Raw genomic sequence first — 19,892 nt, forward strand, 5'->3', positions numbered from 1 at the left:
CAACAATTGGTCTCCTCTTCTCTTCCCATCCAGCAAGTCTCCACTGACCTGAGATTGAGTGACTTTTGTTTTTAACTCTTCCCGTTTCCTAAACCTTACCTGTGTGTTTTCTCCTGCCACCGCTTGGCAAGTATTTTCTGCCAATCCGTATTGTACGTATTGTATTACATTTAATTAATTGACAATATTATGAGAAGGATAGTTGCTACTCTTCTTACAGCAGAGATGCTAAGTTAGATAGGCACAACTCTTCTTACAGCAGAGATGCTAAGTTACAGATAGGCACAATGGAAAGACTGTCGGACAAAGCTTTCATTTGAACAGGCATTCATCAGAATAAATGCGCACACGTGCATGCCTTAGCAGCTACAGTCTCTCTCTCTCTCTCTCTCTCTCTCTCTCTCTCTCTCTCTCTCTCTCTCTCTCTCTGTGTGTGTGTGTGTGTGTGTGTGTGTGTGTGTGTGTGTGTGTGTGTGCGCGACGAAGGCCTTTTTGGCTGAAAGACTTCTTTGAAAGTCTTTCTGTTATGCCCTTCTGTGATTGAGCATCTATCTCTGCTATAAGGAGAGTAGCAACTATCCTTTTCATAATATTGTCATTATTGTATCCCAGATTTTCCATTGTTGGATTTAATTAATTGATTTGTTGGGAGTAGTCGGTAGCTTTTGATGAACATTACTAATGATCAGTGTTCATTATGTGCAGCAGCAGCAGCAGCAACAACAACAACAACAACAACAACAACAACAACAACAACAACAGCAACAGCCTGTGTATGCTCGGCCACCGATCCCTCAGCGTTGCTCTTCACTTGAGAGGCCATCAAGACCAACAACTGCCTCACCAAAAATGTCTATACCATCAGCCAGTACACAGGCTGGCATTGCGAAGGCTGCGGCAGCTATTGCTGCTGGCCGGTCAGTTCATTTAAAGACTGATCCTCCGAAAATTATTTTGCCTGGTGCACAACAGTCTGCAAGCAAGGGTAAGAGTAATATTGTTACAGTAAATGAGGGAAACCAAGTAACAGAAAACACTATTCACACCAGTTTTCAGACTCTTGCTCTTTTTCTAGTAAAAGTACATGATTTCATGCACGTAACCATCTACTCTCTCTCTCTCTCTCTCTCTCTCTCTCTCTCTCTCTCTCTCTCTCTCACACACACACACACACACACACACACACACACACACACACACACACACTCCTGTGGCCACTGGTAGTCTGTCTTGCCATGGAAATGTGTGTGTGTGTGTGGGGGGGGGGGGGGGGTCTGTGGGGTTTTGTGTCTGGGTGCCTTCTTACAAGAAAAAGAGAAAGAGCTCAAAAGCTAGTATGTATAGTATTTACTGTTTACTGTTTCAAAGCTCCGCACATTAGTTCATTGTAGGAGAGAGTGGTTGGCTTTCTTTTATTTTATGTAATTAATATAATTCTGCAATACACTAAAATGTCAAAAGAAAACATGCTCACATTACTAAAAATTATCTAGGAGTCGCTTTCTGGAGCACAGTCAAAGTGCCTCACATCAGACCTAGCAGCGGCGTGTCCCACAGTGAAATATCTTTATCCTTGGCATCCTACAAACTTCTTCAGGATGTATACCTATAAATTTAAATTTTTTTTAACATTATTCAAGGAAAAATAGCAATTTATTGGTATTATAACTTATTTAATAAATGCTGTTGTGATCACATTTAAGTTGTTAATTTTTGTTTTTAGACGACCAATTTCGCCCCTTCTACAGGGTGGCACACGAAATGTTACCATTTTGTTTTTGAATGTAAAATTTATTGGCCGTACAATCTGAAAGGAACATATACTACAATGGAGAGCCGTCCATGGAGATTTGTTCTAACTCAGCACATGCTCAATATGTCCACCATTTCATTTCTTAACTTCCTTCAAACAAACACTGAAGTTAGTGATTACCCTACGGCACATTTCTTCTGTAATTTCACTGCAAGCTTGAAGAATAAGTCTTCTGAGCTCCATTAAATCACGTGGACGTTTTGGGAAAATTTTTTCCTTTAGGTACCCCCAAAGAAAAAAGTAATATGGGTTGAGGTCTGGACTATTGGGGGGCCAATTTTGTCCGTCATTGAAGCGACCTGGAAACCTAAGTGAAATGATCAGCATGTCGAAATGCTCGTGTAAAAACTCCAACACAGTGTTTGCAGTATGTGGCCTTGCTCCATCTTGCATGAACCACTGCGTCTTGAAGGGCAAGGCAGTAGCAAGAAGCTGTGGAATGAAGCTATTGCGAAGCATGCTCAAATAACGCTCACTGTTCACAGTTTCTTCAAAGAAAAAGGCCCAATAAGTCCATGACTGGAAATTGCTGCCCACACTGTAATCCTCGGAGTATAATGTTGTCATTCATGAAGCACTTGTGGGTTTTCAGTGGCCCAAAAGTGTAAATTTTGTTTGTTAACCACACCGTCTAAATGAAAATGCGCCTCATCTGAAAACCAAATGTTGTTGAGAGTTTCTCCCCTATCCTGCGCCCACTGAGCAAACAGTAGTCTCTGCTGCTTGTGTTTTTCAGTGAGCTTCTGTGCACAGGTCATCTTGTATGGGTACATAAGGAGGTCACTTTTAAGAAGGCGTCGAACAGAGCGTCTGGATATTCCCAGTTGCACTGCTGCCTTTCTACACGATTTCCCGGGACTTCTCTGAACAGCAACTCGTACCGCTTCAATATTCTCCGGTGAACAAACAGGCTTAGGCCGAGGTCGCTTCGCTTCCAATACAGTTTCTTCCTGTACAAATTTATCATACAGCATGTGGATGATCGTCCTGCAAGGGACCCATCGTGTGTTAAACTGTTGTCGAAAACGCCTCTGGGTCACAGCAAGGCTTTTCGTTTCAAGAAAAAGTTGCTGTGTCCTCAGTCTTAAAGTGTCAGCCATTGCTGTTTACTAGTCTCCTAGCAGCAGTATCGTGAATTACACGTCATTTTGTAACTCATTGTTTTTCCAAGCTCTGCTGGTACTGCTGTAGAGATCCCAGCGGGATATCTACTGTGCGTCGTAAATTGTGAAAGAAAAAAATTAGTAACACATTTCGTGCGCCATCCTGTAAGAGTTAATCATTAGAGCTCCATTCCTACTGTCATGAAAGAATATAGATCTAATGATGATCTCTTAGAAGATCAAAACTGGTTATCAAAAAAATAAAAATTAATAACTTAAATGTGATGACGATTGTGTTTATTAAATAACTTGTAAGTTTGATTGGTCATTCCAAATTCCTTGTCCTGTCAGTCAAACTAAAGTTGCTGTGACGTAGTGCACTTTTTCTCCCTTGCTAAAAGGTGCTCTCAGATACAATTAAAAAGAAAGTTCTTGAAACATAAAACTGTCACTGACTGATAATTGCATCTTTTGCTAAACTGCTGAACACTTAACTCTGCAGTCATAGCTGCTGATCAGCTAATCATACAGCAAAAGTTTGTGATATGAAATGTGGCGCACTTATGCACAAACAACAAGATAAATTGTGCAAACTTGATTGGCCAATAACACACTGCTGGATCTACCTGCTTCCCTCTATGAACCATTCTTCAGTTTTGCAAGTTTAGGCAACTCCTGAAATTAGTTAAATGAGGCTTTTTAGCCAGTGGTGTAGTTACAGAACACGTGGCGTATTTCTTACTCTTGGACATCCTTGTTTTGGTCCACCCTACAGCTAAATACAGTGCCACATTTGCAATGAAATTTTGCAAACTAGTGATGAAAAAAGTTCCGGCTATTGATACCCTCTGAACACTCCTCATGGTGACAGTGTTTCCAGGTGCTCCATGCAGCTCAGATTTGGGTGAAATTCGCTGTAAGGCAGCAATGTCATTCATCACATCTTCCTAAAATCCCCCTCGGGCTCACATCTGTCTCAATGACTATGGCATTTTGCCACACTATAATTCCAGCACATGGAATAATTACTTTATGGGTTGAAATCAAGCTGGAGTAATTACTTTTCTGTCAGCTGAACTGTATTAGCGTAGAGAAATTGTCACCTATTCAGTAGTTGATGAAGCATTAAGAAGATGACAGGTTTTAGGGGAGAGAAGAAATGGAGAAAAGAAATGGAAGGTCTTGGAACATAATGGGGCGAGTGTTGTAGAGGTGATAAAGGTAATGGGTGTGCTTTAGTGAGTCATGCTATCCAGAAACCTTGACTTCTACAGACGTGCTCACTGCTTTCCAAGAAGAGCAAGAGTTTTTCATCACCCTACACTGATGCCAGGACTGGCAGGCAGGGTTCCAGCCGCTACCTCTGAACTGGTTGTGCTGCACGGCCTGGTTCCCCTGTGCTGAGTATTCCAGTAGGCAGTGGTAGCTGCTGTGTAAGATACACCCTAGCTTTTGACACCTTGCGAATTTATTGGTTATTTTTATTGGAATTCTGTTAAATATAACATATATGCTGCAATCGGAAAGATATGGCACTTAGCTCTACCGTGCTATTCACCCTCTAGACTCTGTGAAACTTGGCATCAGGGTCATGAGAGCATATATTCAGTTGTGCATGTTTTAAGGAGATTTTGTGCATGGCCAACTCGTGATGTAATTGCCTTATGGGCCGAATATGTGTGATGTAATTGCCTTATGGGCCAAACATGTATGGATTTCATAAACAATGTGTGCGGTTCACAATGTGTGCAGCTAGCCTTTGCCACTAAACTAGAAGTTCACATCGGTGCCACAAGGTGGTAGCACATTGTGGCAGATTTTTATCCGCATTTGTTCGGCATAAATCCTGCTAGATAATCGCACACGCCTAAGATATGCCAATCCATTCACTATACTGTAGTAAAATTAGATTGGACAGTAAATCTATTTTGTGGGTTTCTGGAAGAGTTATAGTATATAAAGTTATGAATTTTATTAAACAGTAATCCATCTGAGGTGCTGAGAATCAGAGGTTCTAAAGCACATCACCATTGACTGTAAAATTGTAGCATTTATTCATGCTTCTGAAATCTGTTGGTCTTGTGGTGAGCCGGGTTTGTGTGTGCTGTAGGACCACATTGTATATACGAAAAGTGATGAAAAGCTGTATCACTGGTTTCTCTGATATTCACTTAAATTTGGGACCAATGGCATCGTGCTTCAGGCCCTTGCGGATCTCAGCGCCTCATTCGTATTCTAGTCAAGTCACCTTGTTGGTAGACATTACTATTTGAGTTTAATCATTTTCTGAAATGACACTTTGTATTTAGAGTTTGTTGTTTACTGTGCAGGAATTGGCTTTCATGTGCAGCGTAAACATGGACTATGATGAGTTTATTTTAAATGATAACAGAAAAGTAAAGCTTTCAGGATGGGTCATTAGTCGTGCTTGGGTAGCTAAATTGGTAGAGCACTTGCCTGTAAAAGGCATAGGTCTCGAGTTTGAGTCTCGGTCCCAGCACACCACTTTAATCTGCCAGGAAATTTCATATCAGTGTACTCGTTGCTCCAGAGTGGAAACCTCATTCTGAGAACAGAAAAGTAAATTGCTGGGAAAAGTTTGCTGCAAAGGAACTAGGACCTCAGAGAACAGATCATTTGATTGAGAGAGTGACTAAATCAAATAAGTGTGACTACAAGCGAACATTCAACAAGGAAGTATACAGTTAGGACAAGTTGTTGTTGTGGGTGCAGTGTAAGAATATCTGATTTTCAGCCCGGAAGTAAATTCGTGAACTAACCCTAAGACGCCTAAGGGGGGGTTCGTCGAAGCCACAATTTTTTTATGTCCCCTGCTTTTGCCCAAGTAACTTTCATACTACATATTCCCTTTGAGTTATTGTTTGTTGGCTATTTTATGAAACGTTAGTGTCTATATATTTTATAGAAAATTCCTGCTTTGAAAGAAAAAATAAATAAACTTATTATGGGTCCAACAAACATCCAACCCACCCCCCTTAGGCTTCCATGCTATAGAAAATTTCCCTTAGTAGGATTTTGTATTTCTCATCTCTACAACAATTCAAGTTAGTTTCTTGTTGGTTGGTATTCTTGATATTCACAACAATCGGTTTACTTTCAGAGGAAGTGATTGTTGATGTCAGTCGGCTGTTATTTATCTTGTAAACTTGCAGTGAGTTAGTGCGGTTCCCAACACATAGGCCTCCAGTAACTTTGGTGTCCTACACAGCAAAACAAAACCAAGTAAAAACTTACTGATGTTTGGCAACAGTGCACCAAGATAAAGGCACTGTTGGAAGAGAGAAGAATAAAATCGAGATAAATGCATATTATAATTCCACTAAAGGTGGAATTGATACCATTGATCAAATGGCGCGTATGTACACCTGCAAGAGGGGAACAAAGAGATGGCCTCTTTCTGTATTTTACTCTCTCATCGACATTTGTGCTATCAATGCAACCACCATATTCATCCAGCAACATCCGAGATGGAATGAAAAGAAACACAACAAACGGAAACTTTTTCTTCTGAAAGCTAGGATGGAACTAGTGAAATTGCAGGTAGAAGAAAGAAGTGCCAATGCAAGAGGGTTATCTAACCAAATTGTTCAATCAATGGAGACTATTCTACAAAAGAAGATCAAAGACGTGACAACAGAAGCATGTCAGCCTCCTGCAGGGAAAGGTTGGTGCCATATTTGTGTAAGAAAAGCTAAAACAAGGAAGCAGAAATACAACAACCTAAGTAAACCAAAACAGTATTGTGGACAGTGTCATAAACATGTGTGTACACACATTCAGAAAAAATTGTGAAGTGTGTATCTTGCCTTGAAGTTGAAGACTCAGAGTAGTCTATTGTATATGAACACATCTGTATTTTGTATTGCAATATGTCAATTTTTTATTCACTCAATCCAATATTTATAACAATTAACAACATTCATAAACCGATGCCTTAGTTAAAATACATAAACCATTTTGAAAGTTGTAATTTTTCGTCAGTAAACTTATTTAATACCTGTGGGTTCGCCGAACCCCCCACCCCCTTAGGCATCCAAGTTAGAAAAAAAGGCTTGGGCATCCTAGGGCTAATACAGCTGTTAGGGACAGTGTACATTTGTCGTACAAAAATGCTCACTTACACAAAAATGGTAAGTGGAGAGTTGCAAAAGCTTACACATTATTTCGGTATTGCCCTAAACTGTAGTTAGTTGTGTATAAAACAAAAAAATTCCACAAAAACTATTATTTCTTTCGTCAGATAAGTTATGCATCTTACTCTTCTTAGTATAAACTTGTTGATAAGCATAACTGTAATACAGCAGATACTATTAATTTCACACTATCAAGTTTTTCTGACTGTTAAAAATTTGTGTACACCCAGAATGTATACTTGTGAGCCACCACTGCCAGTAGGGCTGGGCGTGAAGATTTCATCTGTCAATCCGCGTTTTGCCTCCCTCAATACAAAATAAATACAGTTACTGTAAAAACATAAGTTTCTCACTTAAAACTCCAGAAATGAATAACTGCAGTACACACACACACAGGTTTGTCAATATTGTTTCATGCTTAGGAATTCCACCTTTCTTGGAGGTTTTAGCAGGATGTTAGAAGCCTATGATGAACGCAGTGTCTCTTTAAATTACCTTAGCAACTTCTTTCATAGTTATTTATTTATTTATTGTTCCGTGGGACCAAATTAAGAAGTCTCCATGGTCATGGAACAAGTCAATACATGAAATTATAACACGATATTAGAAAGGGATAAAATGAAATATAAAAAAACATATTCAGGTAACAAGTCGTAAGTTTAACTAAGAAAATCAACAATGTAACACTGGAATTTGCTTAATTTTTTAGCTCTTCCAGGAGCTCCTCGACAGAATAGAAGGAGTGAGCCATGAGGAAACTCTTCAGTTTAGACTTAAAAGTGTTTGGGCTACTGCTAAGATTTTTGAGTTCTTGTGGTAGCTTATTGAAAATGGATGCAGCAGAATACTGCACTCCTTTCTGCACAAGATTCAAGGAAGTGCATTCCACATGCAGATTTGATTTCTGCCTAGTATTAACTGAGTGAAAGCTGCTAACTCTTGGGAATAGGCTAATATTGCTAACAACATACAACACTACAGAAAATATATACTGTGAGGGCAATGTCAGAATTCCCAGACTATTGAATAGGGGTCGACAAGAGGTTCTCGAACTTACACCACATATAGCTCGAACAGCCCGTTTTTGAGCCAAAAATACCCTTTTTGAATCAGAAGAATTACCCCAAAAAATAATACCATACGACATAAGCGTATGAAAATATACGAAGTAGACTACTTTTCGTGTTGAAGTGTCACTTATTTCAATACTGTTCTAATGGTAAATAAAGCAGCATTTAGTTTCTGAACAAGATCCTGGACATGGGCTTTCCACAACAGCTTACTATCTATCCGAACGCCTAGGAACTTGAACTGTTCTGTCTCGCTTATAATATGCCCATTCTGTCTGATCAAAATATCGGTTCTTGTTGAATTGTGAGTTAGAAACTGTAAAAACTGAGTCTTACTGTGATTTAGCATCAAATTATTTTCCACAAGCCATGAACTTATTTCATGAACTACATTATTTCATAATGTTTCAATATTACACACAAGATCCTTCACTACTACCAAGCTGGTGTCATCAGCAAACAGAAATATTTTTGAATCACCTGTAATACTAGAAGGCATATCATTTATATAAATAAGAAACAGCAGTGGCCCCAGCACCGACCCTTGGGGAACGCCCCACTTAACAGTGCCCCATTGGGACTGAACATCACTACCACTCTCAATATTGCGGAGAATTACCTTCTGCTTTCTGTTCTCAAAGTAAGAGGTGAACCAATTGTAAGCTACTCCCCCCCCCCCTCCCCCCTCCCCCCCAGGGGGTCCACAACTCTTTCGTGGATATGTGCGTGGTGAGCACGGGGCCCCGAGCCATTGCAGCCTTCTTTCTCTCCAGGGCTGCATTTCCTTTCCCTTCCCTTCCTTGCTCCTTTCCCCTCGCCCTCTCCTCTCCCTCTCTTGGTGTCCTTGCTTATGTTGGCCCCGCTATCCTCCTGGTTCTGTTGGTTTTCTAACTCGGCTTTGTTGCATAATCATCTCCTCCTTTTGGCATTCCTTGGTCCCCCTCTGGGGTTTGACCTCCATTACAAAATTTCTCCTCCGTAGTGTGAGCCATTTGGGGAAGAGCACCTTACCTAGTGTCTCCGACGTGCGCCCTCCTAGTACATTTCATCTTTTCTTTCACGTCGTTGTCTGATGCTAGGGTGCATAGCCAGCACGGTAGCCAGCCCGTGTGGTGGGGTCGCTATGTACCCTCTTGGTTGAGCCCCCTGAACACACAGGGATCACACTTCTGATACCTGAGCTGTGACCACCTCATGCATCATGCCTTGGAGTGGTTGCTCGTCATCCTGGAACTCCCGGCAATGGCCGCCGTGCCAGACGGCCCTTGCTGTGGCTGGGTGGCGCCCATGAGGAGAGCCCCTGATCGGAGTGGGTGGTATCAGGGCGGACGCTATGCAAATGAAACGCATATGGGTCCAGACTTTGGCCGTTTTTCTGCGGCCGTCTCTCTGCGTGGAACTGATTCCTCAAGTGCTGCTTCTCTTGCTCCTTTGGCCTTCCCTTCCATGGCTACCCCCTGGGAAGAGGGTCAGGCCCGTCGGCTAGGGGCAAAACCTTTCCCCCATTATCTAGTTTGCACCAGGACTGATGGAGATACTTTAACCAATACCAAACCTTTATTCTTTGTGGAACACATTGAAGACAAGTTTGGCGAAGTGGACTCCCTGAGCAAGATGCGGTCGAGTTCGTTGCTGATAAAAACTGCTTCAGCTGCCCAATCTGTGGCCCTTCATGCCTGTACCCATCTTGGCACAATACCTGTGTCCATTACCCCCCCCCCCCCCCCCCACAAGTCTCTAAATATGGTACAAGGTGTGATTTTTCACAGGGACCTCATCCTTCAAACTGATGAGGAACTTCGGGACAATCTCGGACGGCGGGGTGTTCACTTCGTTTGGCATGTTCAGAAGGGTCCTAAAGACAATCGTATTGATACTGGTGCCTTTATCCTGGCCTTTGAAGGGGATACCCTCCCTGAGAAAGTTAAGATTATGGTCTATTGTTGTGATGTGAAGCCGTACATCCCACCTCCTATGAGGTGTTTTAAGTGCTTGCGTTTTGGACACATGTCTTCCCGCTGTTCACAGGCCCCTCTCTGTGGTGACTGTGGACGTCCACTCCATGAGGGGAGTCCCTGTGTTCCCCCTCCTGTCTATGTAAATTGTCATGGTAGTCATTCTCCACATTCACCAGATTGCCCAGTATATAAGAAGGAAAAAAAGATACAGGAGTATAAGTCCCTCGATCGTTTAACCTACACAGAGGCCCGTAAGAAATATGCAAGACTCCACCCTGTGTCCATGACATCTAGTTACGCCTTGGTTACGTCTTCACCCCTCCCTCCCCTTTCCTTACCCTCATCCTGGACCCCTCTCCTCCCCCCCTCCCCTGCGGCTCCCACACCACCTCCTATGGGCGCTGCTGCCCCTCCCCAGCCGGAGAAGTGTCCCACTCCTTCGGCGTCTGCCGGTCAAGGGCGCCTCCCCCGGGATGCCCCTTCCCGGCCAAAGGTCTGCTGCCGCGCGACGACCGCGAGAGCCGCGCTCTGTCGGCCCCCAGGTCGCCCAGTTTCTTTCTGTTCCTGATCTTGCTGCAGCTGGCTCCTTTATGCCACACAGCCCTCCTCCATCTCAGCCTGAAAAGAAGAAGAAACATAAGTCCCAGGACAAAGAGCCTCTGGTGTCCCCGGAGGTCCCTTCCCCGACTTCACAACCGGATTCTGACCTGTCGTTCATGGATGTCGCCCCCTCCTTGTTGGTGACGGGTGGGGACCCGGCGGTATGACTGGATTTAAAGTGTTCAGCCCCCATTTAAACCATCGTTCTGTGGTTCTCCAATGGAATTGTAATGGCTACTATCGTCACCTTCCGGAATTTAAATCCCTTCTTTCGTCCTACTCTGCAGCTTGTGTGGTTCTCCAGGAATCTCATTTTACTGATGCTCACTCACCAACCCTCCGTGGTTTCTGTGTTTTCTGTCGAAATCGGGTCGGACCCCTGCGGGCTTCTGGTGGCGTTTGTACATTGGTCCGTACAGACATTGCTAGCACGTGGATTCCTCTTCAAACTACATTGAGAGCGGTTGCTGTTGGGGTCCACTTCGACCGTGCAATAACAGTTTGCAATCTTTATCTCCCTCCTGACAGGACTCCTACACCTGCTACCTTAACCGCCCTTCTTCAGCAACTCCCTCCTCCCTTCCTCCTCCTCGGGGATTTTAATGCTCATCATCCTTTGTGGGGCAGCCTTTCCATCTAGACGAGGTCTTCTTATAGACCAATTTATTGCAGACCACAACCTGTGCCTTCTTAATGATGGCTCCCCTACTCATTTCAGTGCCGGTCATGGTACCTTTTCTGCCATTGATCTTTCTCTTTCTTCTCCCTCTCTCCTCCCTTCATTACACTGGTCGCCACACGACGACCTTTGTGATAGTTACCGTTTCCCGTTGATTATCACGCTCCCTTCCCGCTCCCCGATGGACAGGTTGCCTCATTGGTCTTTCCAACGCGCCTATTGGCCTCTATATTGTCCGCCGCTCGTGGTCTCGCGGTAGCGTTCTCGCTTCCCGAGCACGGGGTCCCGGGTTCGATTCCCGGCGGGGTCAGGGATTTTCACCTGCCTCGAGATGACTGGGTGTTTGTGTTGTCCTCATCATTTCATCATCATCCAGGAAAGTGGCGACATTGGACTGAGGAAAGATTGGATAATTGTACGGGCGCTGATAACCACGCAGTTGAGCGCCCCACAAACCAAACATCATCATCATCATCATCATCATCACACATTGGCCTCTATACACTGCACAGGTCGCGTTTTCTCTCTCTTTGTCGGGTTGTATTGATGACGTCCTACGTGACGTGTCTGACAAGATTGTTCGCGCTGCTAGCCTTGCTGTCCCGCGCTCATCTGGACTATTTCATCGCCGGCAAGTCCCGTGGTGGAGTACGGCTATTGCCATTGCCATCCGTGATCGCAGTCGAGCTTTGCAACACTTTAAGAGGCACCCATCCGTAGCCAGCCTTACTACCTTTAAACGCCATCGCGCTAAAGCCCGTTATTTAATCAAACAGAGCAAGCGGATATGTTGGGAACAATTCGTTTCTTCCCTTGGTTCTACTGTCCCTCTGTCACGGGTATGGGCTACACTTCGCTCTCTCCAAGGTTGCCATCAGCAGTCCACCCTCGCAAGCCTTCACCTCCCGGATGGCATTTGTACGGACCCGTTAGTTCTTGCAGAACATCTAGCGACCCATTTTGCAGTGGCATCAGTGGCAGCCTCCTATCCAGCTGCTTTCCTTCATCAAAAACAGCGGGCTGAAGCTTCCACCTTATGTTTCACCCCTTGTGAGTCAGAATCTTCCAACGAACCTTTTCTGAATGAGAATTTCTTTCTGCTCTATCTTCTTCTCATGATACGGCTCCTGGCCCAGATTCCATTCATAACCAACTGCTTCAACATCTCAGTGCTCCACAACGGCAACATCTTCTTCGGGTGTTTAACCGTATCTGGCTCCAGGGTGACTTCCCTTCTCAGTGGAGGGATAGCATTGTGGTTCCTGTCCTTAAGCCTGGTAAGAACCCCCTACCTGTTGACAGCTATCGGCCAATTAGTTTGACCAATGTTGTTTGTAAGTTACTTGAACGGATGGTAGCCCGTCGGCTCAATTGGGTCCTCGAATCTCGGGATCTATTGTCCCCTTACCAGTGTGGCTTTCGAGAAGGACGGTCTCCAGTCGATCATTTACTCCGCTTGGAGTCCGCAGTCCGACGGGCTTTTTCCCAGCGCCGCCATTTGGTTGCAGTGTGTTTTGACCTTCGCAAGGTCTGTGACACGGCCTGGCACCATCACATCTTACTTACCCTTCATCAGTGGGATCTTCGGGGCCCACTCCCGATTTTTATCCACCAGTTCCTGATCCATCGGTCATTCAGAGTCTGAGTTGGTACTGTGTCGTCTCAGCATTGGCCATACCAAGCTGACCCATGGTTTTCTTTTGCGTGATGAGCCACCCCCACTATGTGGTTCTGGAGCCTTCCAGTCAGTAGCCAACATTTTGGTTGAATGCCCCCTTCTTTTGGCTCTGCGTGCTAAGTATAGGCTCCCCAACACTTTACCTTTGATGTTGGCTGACGATTCCCAGATGGTCTCTCTGGTTCTTGGTTTCCTCCGGGAAAGTGGTTTTTATTCTCAGTTTTAAGGTTTTTAATCTCTCTCTGGTGTTGGGGCAGGGCGGTGAGTGTTTGGGTGTCTCCCACTGTAAGCAGTGTTCGGAGATTCCAGATTCCCCTCCCTGACCGAAATCCTCTTTTCTTCCCCTTTTACTCTGTTTTTACCCCCTTTTTTTAAGGCTTGGTTAGTCTTTCTATTCCCATACATACTTTCTATATTCTAGCAGTTGTACCTTATACGTCACAGGTGGTCTTGCCTATGCTGCTTCAGCATAGTGTTGGGTTCGTTCTCTTGCCGACTTCCCTCATTTTGTTTTTACCAATGACAACATGACTGCCCTTTTACGTTTTTACCTTTTTCCGTTTTATTTTTCTGACTTTACTGCGAAGTCCCATTAGCGGAATGGAGCCTATTTGAAACAAGGGACTGATGACCTTGCTGTTTGGTCCCTTAAACCTCAAACAACCAACCAACCATCCCCTTACTCCATAATGGTCCAACTTCTGCAGTAATATTTTGTGGTCAACACAGTCGAAAGCCTTCATTAAATCAAAGAAAACACCTAGCGTTCGCAACCTTTTATTTAATCCGTCCAAAACCTCACAGAGAAAAGAGAATAGCATTTTCAGTTGTTAAACCATTTCTAAAACCAAACTGTAAATTTGACAGCAAATTATGTGAATTTAAATGCTTGTATATACAACCTTCTCGATAACTTTAGCAAACACCGATGGCATAGAAATAGGTCTAAAATTGCCAACATTATCAATGTCTCCCTTTTTATAAAGTGGCTTCACTACCGAGTACTTTAATCGGTCAGGAAACCGACCACTCCTAAAGGAAAAGTTACAGATATATCTAAGTACTAGGCTAACATACATAGAACAATACTTCAGTATTCTGCTAGATACCCCGTCATATCCATGAGAGTTCTTGGTCTTTAGTGATTTAATTATTAACTCAATCTCCCTCTTGTCAGTATCATGGAGGAGCATTTCAGGTAACAGTCTCGGAACACTTTTTTCTACGAACGCTATATGATTCCATGTTGGGACTAGGTTTCTATTTAGTTCACCTTCTATATTCAGAATGTGATTATTAAATACTGTACATATATGCGACTTATCAGTAACACGGACATTCCCACTACGCATCGATTCTATATCCTCGATATGTCTCTGCAGACCAGCCACTTCCTTTACGACTGCCTCTATGGTTTTAATTTTATCCTGAGACTTAGCTATTCTATCTGCATACCACATACTTTTTGCCTTCCTAATAACATTTTTAAGCGCCTTACAATACTGTTTGTAATGGGCTGCTGCATTTAGATTTTGACTGTTTCTAACGTTTTGATATAATTGCCACTTTGTTCTACAAGATATTCTTATCCTTCTAGTCAGCCACCCAGGCTGCCTGTTTGTGCTAGTACCCTGTTTTGAACGTTCTTACGGAAAGCAACTTTCAAAGAGCATGAGAAAAGTATTATATTTATCGTCTTCTGTATCAGAGCTATAAACATCTTGCTACTCTTGTTCCTTGATAAGGTTTACAAAGGTCTCTACAGCAACTGGATCAGCTTTCCTAAACAGCTGATGACTATATTTAACACATGTTGCAGCACAAAAATCTTTTAGAGCTAAAATTTGTGCATCATGATCTGAAAGGCCATTCACCTTTTTGCTAACAGAATGCCCTTCTAGTAATGAGGAATGAACAAAAATGTTGTCTATGGTTGTTCTACTGTTCCCTTGCACTCTCGTTGGAAAGAATACGGTTTGCATAAGATTATATGAATTAAGATCTACCACCATTCTCTTCCTTGCACAATCACTTATACAATTAATATTGAAGTCACCACATATAACTAACTTTTTGTACTTCCTATAAAGTGAACCAAGAACCTCCTCTAGCTTTAGCAGAAATGTTGTGAAATTGGAGTCTGGGGATCTAAAAATAACAACAATTAGAAGTTTAGCTCCATTAAATTTAACCACACCTGCACAACATTCAAACACCTTTTCAGTGCAGTACTTTGAAACATCAATTGACTCAAATGGGATGCCGTTTTTCACATACATGGCTACTCCCCCACACCGCGAAGAGCTCCTAGAAAAGCTGCCAGCCAACCTGTATCCTGGTAAAGGAAGCCTATGAATTATCTCCTTATTTAAGAAGTGTTCAGGTATACCAATAATTTCAGAGTCAACATCTATAAGTAATTCACTAACTTTATCTCTAATGCCTTGTATGTTTTGATGAAATATACTAATTCCCTCGTTAATCGGATACCTAAGCTTTGTCGAAAGTGGTTTCTTTGTTAGAGAGACTTCCCTTAAGCAGGAATACCTATCAGCTGACTTCAGTCTAAAAAAGGTACAGCTCTAACACCCACTACTACAGGAATTTTCCCATGAGTGATCCCACCACTCCCACCTATGCTGTCACCTATAAGCTTTGCCAACCTCCCCTTTCCATACCTGTAGAGGTGCAGGCCATGTCTACGGAAACCCATCCTGCTGATAGACTCCACTGAAATGTGACTCATGCCTTCTGTCATCAGCGCATCCCCAAGTCTCATGTTATTATGCCTGATGGCTGTATTAAGATGAGGCTGATCGTGACACTGAAACAGTTACACAAAATGCACATTCGTGTTGCCAGTCTGAGTGGCTATCTTTTCCAGGTCACCATCTATGTCATACTCCCCATCCCTATCAATACTATTACCAGCCCCACCCACGATCACTACCTGATCCTCTTTAGTAAAATCCCTACATAACCCCCCTATGTTAACAGTCACCTGAGCCAATCCTGCATTGGGCTTCACAATGCTGGTGACCTGGTACTCACTCCCCAGCACTTCCTGCAACTGCTGGCCTACACCTCTGCCATGAGAACTACGTAACAGCAGAACCTCCTTCTTCCTCTTCGACTTTGCAACTGTTTTAGCCACTGTAACTACTGAGGTCTGCTGCATACTTCCTGCATCTGCATCTACAGCTACTAGAGATTCCTCTCCACTAGACTCTGACAGTTGATCATATCTATTGTAAACACCAATAGTAAAACTATCTGAAAATCTTCTTCTCTTAGCAGATCTCTTGCCAACAGCCAGCTCCCATTCCCCAACCCCCTTCTCCGTCCTCATCATATCTAGCTCCTCCTGTGCAGTTTTTCAACTGCACCTGAAGGGCACAGATATTTCGCTCCTGCTCCTCTATCAACTTACTCTTGCTACATAACCTGCAGTTCCAGGAGAGGATCTCACCAGAATGCCCACTGGCTTCCCCACTGCATTCCTCCCAGCGAAAATACTTCGAACAAGTCTCACACCGCAATCCACTACTCACGAACTACTCTTCCATAAACCTGCTGTCTTTATTATATATATATATATATATATATATATATATATATATATATATATATATATATATATATATATATATATATATAAAATAGAGGGAAACGTTCCACGTGGGAAAAATATATTTAAAAAGAAAGATGATGAGACTTACCAAACAAAAGCGCTGGCAGGTCGATAGACACACAAACATACACACAAAATCTGGTTTTCGCAACCAATGGTTGCCTCGTCAGGAAAGAGGGAAGGAGAGGGAAAGACAAAAGGATTTGGGTTTTAAGGGAGAGGGTAAGGAGTCATTCCAATCCCGGGAGCGGAAAGACTTACCTTAGGGGGAAAAAAGGACAGGTATACACTCGCACACACACACATATCCATCCTCATATACACAGACACAAGCAGACATTTGTAAAGGCAAAGAGTTTGGGCAGAGATGTCAGTCGGGGCGGATGTACAAAGGCAAAGATGATGTTGAAAGACAGGTGAGGTACGAGCGGCGGCAAATTGAAATTAGAAATTAGCGGAGATTGAGGCCTGGCGGATAGCGAGAAGAGAGGATATGCTGAAGGGCAAGTTCCCATCTCCGGAGTTCTGACAGGTTGGTGTTAGTGGGAAGTATCCAGATAGCCCGGACGGTGTAACACTGTGCCAAGATGTGCTGGCCGTGCACCAAGGCATGTTTAGCCACAGGGTGATCCTCATTACCAACAAACACTGTCTGCCTGTGTCAATTCATGCGAATGGACAGTTTGTTGCTGGTCATTCCCACATAGAACGCTTCACAGTGTAGGCAGGTCAGTTGGTAAATCACGTGGGTGCTTTCACACGTGGCTCTGCCTTTGATCGTGTACACCTTCTGGGTTACAGGACTGGAATAGGTGGTGGTGGGAGGGTGCATGGGACAGGTTTTACACCAGGGGTGGTTACAGGGTAAGGAGCCAGAGGGTAGGGAAGGTGGTTTGGGGATTTCATAGGGATGAACTAAGAGTTTACGGAGCTTAGGTGGACGGCGGAAAGACACTCTAGGTGGAGTGGGGAGGATTTCATGAAGGATGGATCTCATTTCAGGGCAGGATTTGAGGAAGTCATATCCCTGTTGGAGAGCCACATTCAGAATCTGATCCAGTCCCGGAAAGTATCCTGTAACAAGTGGGGCACTTTTGGGGCTCTTCTGTGGAAGGTTCCGGGTTTGAGGAGATGAGGAAGTGGCTCTGGTTATTTGCTTCTGTACCAAGTCGGGAGGGTAATTACGGGATGCAAAAGCTGTTTTCAGGTTGTTGGTGTCATGGTTCAAGGATTCCGGACTGGAGCAGATTCGTTTGCCACGAAGACCTAGGCTGTAGGGAAGGGACTGTTTGATGTGGAATGGGTGGCAGCTGTCATAATGGAGTTACTGTTGCTTGTTGGTGGGTTTGATGTGGACGGACGTGTGAAGCTGGCCATTGGACAGGTGGAGGTCAACGTCAAGGAAAGTGGCATGGGATTTAGAGTAGGACGAGGTGAATCTGATGGAACCAAAGGAGTTGAGGTTGGAGAGGAAATTCTGGAGTTCTTCTTCACTGTGAGTCCAGATCATGAAAATGTCATCAATAAATCTGTACCAAACTTTGGGTTGGCAGGCCTGGGTAACCAAGAAGGCTTCCTCTAAGCGACCCATGAATAGGTTGGCGTACGAAGGGGCCATCCTGGTACCCATGGCTGTTCCCTTTAATTGTTGGTATGTCTGGCCTTCGAAAGTGAAGAAGTTGTGGGTCAGGATGAAGCTGGCTAAGGTAATGAGGAAAGAGGTTTTAGGTAGGGTGGCAGGTGATCGGCGTGAAAGGAAGTGCTCCATCGCAGCGAGGCCCTGGACATGCGGAATATTTGTGTACAAGGAAGTGGCATCAATGGTTACAAGGATGGTTTCCGGGGGTAACAGACTGGGTAGGGATTCCAGGCGTTCGAGAAAGTGGTTGGTGTCTTTGATGAAGGATGGGAGACTGCATGTAATGGGTTGAAGGTGTTGATCTACGTAGGCAGAGATGCGTTCTGTGGGGGCTTGGTAACCAGCTACAATGGGACGGCCGGGATGATTGGGTTTGTGAATTTTAGGAAGAAGGTAGAAGGTAGGGGTGCGGGGTGTTGGTGGGGTCAGGAGGTTGATTGAGTCAGGTGAAAGGTTTTGTAGGGGGCCTAAGGTTCTGAGGATTCCTTGAAGCTCCGCCTGGACATCAGGAATGGTATTACATTGGCAAACTTTGTAAGTAGTGTTGTCTGAAAGCTGACGCAGTCCCTCAGCCACATACTCCCGACGATCAAGTACCACGGTCGTGGAACCCTTGTCCGCCGGAAGAATGACGATGGATTGGTCAGCCTTCAGATCACGGATAGCCTGGGCTTCAGCATTGGTGATGTTGGGAGTAGGATTAAGGTTTTTTAAGAAGGATTGAGAGGCAAGGCTGGAAGTCAGAAATTCCTGGAAGGTTAGGAGAGGGTGATTTTGAGGAAGAGGAGGTGGGTCCCGCTGTGACGGAGGACGGAACTGTTCCAGTCATGGTTCAATTTGGATAGTGTCATGGGGAGTTGGATCATTAGGAGTAGGATTAGGATCATATTTCTTCGTGGCAAAGTGATATTTCCAACAGAGAGTACGGGTGTAGGACGGTAAATCTTTGGTGAGGGCTGTTTGGTTAAATCTGGGAGTGGGGCTGAAGGTGAGACCTTTGGATAGGACAGAGGTTTCGGATTGGGAGAGAGGTTTGGAGGAAAGGTTAACTACTGAATTGGGGTGTTGTGGTTCCAGATTGTGTTGATTGGTTTGCTGGAAAGGTTGTGAAGGGTGAGTGAGTTGCCTTTCCGGATGTGGGAAACCAGGAGATTGGATAGTTTTTTAAGGTGGAGGGTGGCATGCTGTTCTAATTCACGGTTTGCCTGTAGGAGGATGCTCTGAACAGCCGGTGTGGATGTGGGAGAGGAAAGATTGAGGACTTTTATTAAGGATAGGAGTTGATGGGTGTGTTGATTGGCTGAGTGGATGTGTAGGTGAAGGATTAGGTGGGTGAGGGCAATGGATTGTTCAGTTTGGAACTGATGGAAAGAAGGGTTGCAGCCAGAGATCGGAACTTTAAGTGTGAGGCCTTTGGGGGTGATGCCGAATGTCAGACAAGCCTGAGAAAATAAAATATGGGAGTGTAATCTGGCTAGGGCGAAGGCATGTTTGCGGAGGGAATGTAAATAAAACTTAATGGGGTCGTTGTGGAGGTGTTGTGAGGGTGACATGGTACTAGAAGGTG

At 44.1% G+C, this 19,892-nt stretch overlaps 1 protein-coding gene across 1 annotated transcript in view; it reads left to right on the plus strand.

Moving 5' to 3' along the window:
• LOC126190885 (protein MTSS 2) overlaps window positions 1–19,892 on the plus strand; it is a 379,404-nt gene that overhangs the window by 343,351 nt on the left and 16,161 nt on the right. Inside the window, exon 12 of the mRNA XM_049931492.1 lies at window positions 769–985. Coding sequence (XP_049787449.1) covers window positions 769–985 — 217 coding nt within the window. The remainder of the gene's footprint in view (window positions 1–768; window positions 986–19,892) is intronic.

This window comes from Schistocerca cancellata, chromosome 6 (assembly GCF_023864275.1).
Source record: "Schistocerca cancellata isolate TAMUIC-IGC-003103 chromosome 6, iqSchCanc2.1, whole genome shotgun sequence".
Lineage (NCBI taxonomy): Eukaryota > Metazoa > Arthropoda > Insecta > Orthoptera > Acrididae > Schistocerca > Schistocerca cancellata.